Source organism: Styela clava, chromosome 15, assembly GCF_964204865.1.
Source record: "Styela clava chromosome 15, kaStyClav1.hap1.2, whole genome shotgun sequence".
In the NCBI taxonomy this organism is placed as follows: domain Eukaryota; kingdom Metazoa; phylum Chordata; class Ascidiacea; order Stolidobranchia; family Styelidae; genus Styela; species Styela clava.
This window is the reverse complement of record NC_135264.1, coordinates 4,777,657-4,783,398: the sequence shown is the minus strand read 5'-3', so window position 1 is coordinate 4,783,398 and position 5,742 is coordinate 4,777,657. Positions and strand designations below refer to the sequence as shown.

Below are 5,742 nucleotides of genomic sequence, written 5' to 3'. Positions count from 1 at the left end.
ACCAATTTTTGTAATGTTTTTTAATAGCAATAAGTAATACTTGGTAAGCGGAAACTTATAGATTAGAAGGGAGTTAAATATTGTAAAATATTGTATAATATTTAACCTGTATGAATGCTGAGATTGAAAACTATTAGGAAATTTCACAGCATCTGGAAGATAAAGAAATTAATCTTTTCTCACTGTCAGTAGGCTATATAGTAACAAATTCTTGTAAATATTCAATTCAATTTACATATATTAATAAAAATGTTTTCAAAAATATTTGACAATGGACGAGGCATTGGGTTTATTCTAAAACATAAAGATAATTCAACGTAAATGTTTTCTTTTTCAATTATCGAAATGCAGTAAGCATAATTAAAAACACAATGTTCACTTTTGAGGCGGGAATGAGAAAAATACGTAGGCTATATTTTCTAATGCATTATTAAGTCGCACGCGGACTGGGCAAAATCACGAGTTAGCGTGGTTATGCCGTTCTCCATATAGAGCAGTGGTCAGCAAACTTTATGTACTTGCGGGCCAAATATACACATTTCCGGTAGCGCACGGGCCGCAATATTTCCGCCTTCGAACAATCACTACATTAAACTTCAAATAATAGTGCATTCGCACCTTCTATTGCTGTGTTAAAAGCCTGCAAGAATGAGACGTATATGTATGTGGCCTTTTATCATATCTTATCAAACAATACATCGTTTTTGTTTACTTATTATCAATGTAAAGGATGATGTTTCTATGGCACATTGCCCGCGGTCGTCCAAATGACGATCTGACAAGCGAGTACGAAATTTATTCTAAGTGTAATGCGTTTTAGATAAAGCATATTGAGCTTCCGAACGTGCAGATTACACGTTTTGCACTGTCGCTCAGATGACAAATTTTTGATGACACGTTTCATAACGAGTTTAACATTAATTCCCTTAATTAGTACCTGCGATGCTGACCGGGCATATCGAGCAAACTGGTTTTGGAATGCAAAAGAACGAAAAATGTTCTCGCGTCCAAGCACTTTGGAATGCTCCTACCCATAAGGAAGGGCGGAATCGGTATGGTCGACATGAAGCTAAAGTCATATGCATGCCTATTCCAGAAATTAGCAACTATCTACAATATTAAAGAACCAAGCAAATTCTGGCATTTCGAGGGTTTATACACTCTCGGTTTGAGGCTTGAAACAATAAAAAAATCTATATACTGCAACTCTTTTCCTCATGCGATTCAAATCGACGCCCACTGGCAACACATTTTGAACATTAACCAGATATTGAATTTAGAACCCGACGATTGGCAAGATTTGACATTGAGATCAATCTATCATAAACTACAAGATAGATTGTATGAAAACAATCAAGATAATACTGATTGGTTAAGAAAAACTATTTGAATTTAAACTATATAGAACCCAATTTAAAGTCACTTTTCACAAACCAAGAACGCGAAGTGTCGTATAGAATTAAACGCGACGCATATTTGTTGAGACATCGCAAATGGATTTACGGCCTGCTGAGAAACTTCGGAACCCCGCAGCTCCAAACACCAGCATGCAAACTCTATAAAAGAGCCGTCGATACAACTCCGCACATCTTTCTCTCGTGTCCTACGTATATAAAAATTCATAATTCCATCACCCGAAGTGTACAAGCCATAACCGGAAACTTGCTAAACATTGAACGACAAAATATTTTTTTAAATACATACGAGGGCCATAACAATACAGTGGTGATGGAAATTTTCGCAATTTAATACTGGAGATAATAAACCTAAAAATCCGTCTAGATAGGAACAATAGTTTCATAAATGCATGGGATATACAGGAAATACAAAATAAGGTTCTTAATAAATTCAAAAGCCATATTGATCAATTTGAATCAAACTTCATCGAAGTATACGACCTTAAATTCAACTGGAGAAATGCCATACCATCGCATGGAACAAATGTATTCTCTTAGAATTTTACCAAAATGTTCGACTCTCGTCGCAAACTTCCCTCCGTTTCCAAGACATTTTTAACTTTTTTTTTTAAAATTCAAAATCATCTCGAGCGACATACAACTGATGCTACTTATTACAAAACAAGTGCCGTACAGCTGCACTTGTTAACACATAAATCCGTGTAAAGACTAGTGTAGTAGAATAATAAATTTAGGATCAATTTTTTGTTGTATGTATTAAATGTCAGGTCGTTCGAGAGCCGCAACAAATTAGCTCGCGTGATCTCACTAAGTCAAAGTTTTAGCGATTAAAACTTGCACGTCATTTGGTGGTTTCATCCCCGAAAAAACTTTTTGCCCTGTGACGGGGTCGAGATAGTTTTTCAATTCAATGTGTCTGATTACTTCAAATCCGTCCATTTTCGAAGGTTCTTCCAGAGCTTTATTATATGTTTGACATGCTACAAGTTTCTCAATTCCCCTTTGTTTGGCAAGAACTGTAGATCTAAATTTCAAGAAAATAGTAAAGTTTTAATATCGATATGATGATAATAAGTTCAAAAAAAGTTGTATCACTATAAGTACATTCACTGATCTTACCTTTTTGTAAGTTCAGGCAATAGTCCTTTCCTTCTGTAACTTGGATGCACAGTTCCCATTCTCATCTCCCAAAATTTTTTGGTTTCAAGAATGTCAGATAATTGATTCATTCCAATTGCCACCATGAGCTTTACACATATAAACATATGTATTTTTTAATTTAATACATTAACGGGCAATATCGCAAAAGAAGATTCAAAGTAAATTGAAGTTAAAAATATATTTTCTACCCGATTTATAGTATCTGTCTTTTCACTGATATGTAGTGCTTTATCATATTTTATTCCTTCATTATCGTCGTGTTCCACATTGATGACAACTCCACGTAATTTAGCATCTTTATCACTGAATGCCCCGAGTGAATTTCCTTGGCTTAAGAAAAACTGAAATGAAATAGAGTATTATATTTATATAAAAGCACTCAATGTTCTCAAGACGAAAATATTTAGGAGATCAATTCATTGAACTAATTTGGTAAAATAAATACAGATTATTTTATTTTACTGATACTGGTATTAACAACGTAGTCGATAAATTAGCAAACAATTTATGTAGTATATATTCCATGTTTACCATGAATATATTGTGTAATTAACCTATCATAGAATAATAAATAAACGTATTAATATTAATTAATTGAAATTTTTACTTTGACTATTGCTCTTGCAGTTAGTTGCTCACCTAGTTCAATTAAATTTAATTTAAGAGAACTACTATTTAGTCTCTAGTTTTCTAAAGATTACAATAACAGGTGATTTATTATGAACTTTATGAAATTCTTTGGAGCAAAAATGAGGCTTGGACAGGTGAAGTAAAGACCCCGCATTTATTGTGGAATGTTTTCCCACTAACAGAAAATAGATAACTGTTCTTGCTAATGATATTCTAATCAGGCGCGCAGCCAGGATTTATAAAAGGGGGGGGGGGGGTCAAAATTGGAAATTACGTCTGTAACAGTCACCGCGATCACGCGCTCGTTAATAGAGCCGCCTTTTCAGCTTCTGTTGCGTAAAATATTCAATTCATGACAACTACGAGATTCTAAAATGTCCTTACGTATATATTAATTTTATTGTCCCCAACGCAACTCGCGGTCTCGACTTTCTACGTCAAAATGAAAACATTACTGCCGTGGACATAAAACAATAAGATAAGCTGCCTGGTATATTTAATTTTGATACGTATTTTTGCAATCTTGTGACCTCGTTATTGCCGTTAGTAAAATCTCGATATCTGATACAAAATCACGTTTAGTACAATTTTACTTCATACAATGAAAATAGATAAAAAGTATAACAGTAAATAAAAAATACAAATTCACCGCCTCGAAATCCACGCCGAACAGTCGCCGCGATTACGTCACTTGTTAGAAGAGCCGACTTTTCTAACGAAAAATGATTTTTCTCTTGCGCAAGGTAACCAATTCATGACCGATAAGTGCATATTTAAAATGTCCTGCTTTATTAATTTAATTGTCTTCAATTTAACTTGCAGTTGCGCCGACAAAACAAGAGCCACTCTAAAACACCACGGAATTCCGCATAAAAATGTGTGGTAAACTGCCCTATTATATATTGTTTTGATCCGTATTTTTTCTATTTTGCAAATTCGACAAGTTTGAGATGTGCTTGTAACATTGACTCCGTTCAATCGCAATGCTGCCACTCCGATTATTTTTAAAGATAAAAGCTTTCGAAAAATCCGTAAATCTATTGTAAATCCTCATGGAGTAAAATTTATTTCAGTAGAATAAAAATTGATGGATATACTTCAGATTAATTATCTTATATATCATCACTAACGGAAAAAATCGCGTTTTCAACCTTGTTAATTAAAAACACTAAAATTTTCGACGACAATTGTAAAGTAATGGATCCCACCCACAATTAACCGTGTTTCGATTTTAATGGCGGTATGTTCCTAAACAGCGAGGAAACATAATGTGTGCCGTGAGCACACGAAATTTTGCGATTTTCAAAAGCGTTTTTAGATTAGAAAAGCGTTTTTAGACTGTCGCGGGACTCAACTAATCTTATAGCCTATTGTTTACGGTTTTGTTATCAGTATTTTATATTGTCGATTTTCAGTCAAATTTAGATCGCGGGTTTACTCCTTCATTTGTGTTTAGAACCTCGCCGCCGATGAACGTATAATAACTCTCACCGAATTCACAATTCCTTGCAAAGTACAAAAATAAAATATTCATCATGTTTATCGTGGCACAAATTTGTGATTTAGAGAGAATAAATACCGACGTAAAGACGTTTACGGCCTAAATAACACACTGATGAAAACAATCGGCGATTTTAGCAGAAGGCAAATGCACGCTTTTTCAGTTTTCACAATTCCGTGCGAGTACAAAAATAAAATAATTATAATTGTTCCCGTGGCACAAATTTGTGATTTAGAGAGAATAAATACCAACGAGAAGGCGATTACGTCCTAAATAACACACCGCCTTGATGAAAACATACGGCGGTTTTAGCAGAAAGCAATTGCACGCGTTATCGGCGACTTTTTCTGTTTTCAAAAAAATCCAAAAGGGGGGGGGGGGGGGCGGGGGTTCGTTCGAAATTTACCAAAAGTTTTCCTTGCCTATTTTATCAAAAATAAAACTTGAGAGTTATTTTTGCCTCATGCTCATAGTCCTATACATATAATATGAATGAAGGAGCAAATATTCGTTATTTAAAAAAATAACATTTGCATCTTTGTCAAGTAGGCTACACTCCATTACTTCTATCCGAGAATAATATGCAGGAATCAGGTCTTCTTTCGTCCAATTTAAGTATACTCCCAATGAGTATGTAGATGTGAAATGTTCTTCGATCAAATTCCTGACAGCGCATAGATGTTTTACGCTTAGAAGTTTGTAAGTGAGATTTGTTATCGACGCCATAATATAGATTTATCATAAAGTAAAAAGTTACAAACAATTGCTAAAATTTGTCTTCATTAGAAAATTTGGATGAAATAGATGATATAACAGTCTGCCAAGGATAATATGCATATATAATAAATATCACGTATATATATATATATATGTTACTTTCAATATTGATATTATATAATAACTTTCTCAAGCAAATTTTACAGTCCACTCTAACAAAACAAATATGCATTATAATATTCGCTAAAAGGGCCAAGCACACTTGCAAAATATTAGCATAGGGATATCACTTAGTGCGATATCCTATGTTGCACA

The 5,742-nt window shown here is 34.1% G+C and overlaps 2 protein-coding genes across 2 annotated transcripts; both read right to left on the bottom strand.

The window, feature by feature from the left end:
- Positions 1–1,240: 1,240 nt before the first annotated feature.
- Positions 1,241–2,660, bottom strand: LOC144432356 (uncharacterized). The gene is made up of 2 exons (XM_078120357.1): positions 2,538–2,660; positions 1,241–2,442 (listed from the first exon to the last, which is right to left on the bottom strand). Exons 1-2 carry the CDS (start codon positions 2,645–2,647, stop codon positions 2,226–2,228), a joined length of 327 nt encoding a protein of 108 aa, XP_077976483.1. The 5' UTR covers positions 2,648–2,660; the 3' UTR covers positions 1,241–2,225.
- A 32-nt stretch (positions 2,661–2,692) lies between these two features.
- On the bottom strand, positions 2,693–5,497 carry LOC144411801 (uncharacterized). Its single transcript, XM_078109402.1, has 2 exons — positions 5,275–5,497; positions 2,693–2,920 (listed from the first exon to the last, which is right to left on the bottom strand). The coding sequence occupies exons 1-2, from the start codon at positions 5,434–5,436 to the stop codon at positions 2,693–2,695; spliced, it is 390 nt and encodes a 129-aa protein (XP_077965528.1). The 5' UTR covers positions 5,437–5,497.
- Positions 5,498–5,742: the final 245 nt, after the last annotated feature.

Excerpts from the sequence above, each read along its gene's own strand:
- LOC144432356 (XM_078120357.1), bottom strand. The coding sequence starts at position 2,647 with ATGAATCAATTATCTGACATTCTTGAAACCAAAAAATTTTGGGAGATG. Across the intron at positions 2,443-2,537 it reads TTGCCTGAACTTACAAAAAG|ATCTACAGTTCTTGCCAAAC; the intron begins GTAAGATCAGTG and ends CTTGAAATTTAG.
- LOC144411801 (XM_078109402.1), bottom strand. The coding sequence starts at position 5,436 with ATGGCGTCGATAACAAATCTCACTTACAAACTTCTAAGCGTAAAACAT. Across the intron at positions 2,921-5,274 it reads CATATTATTCTCGGATAGAA|TTTTTCTTAAGCCAAGGAAA; the intron begins GTAATGGAGTGT and ends ATTTCATTTCAG.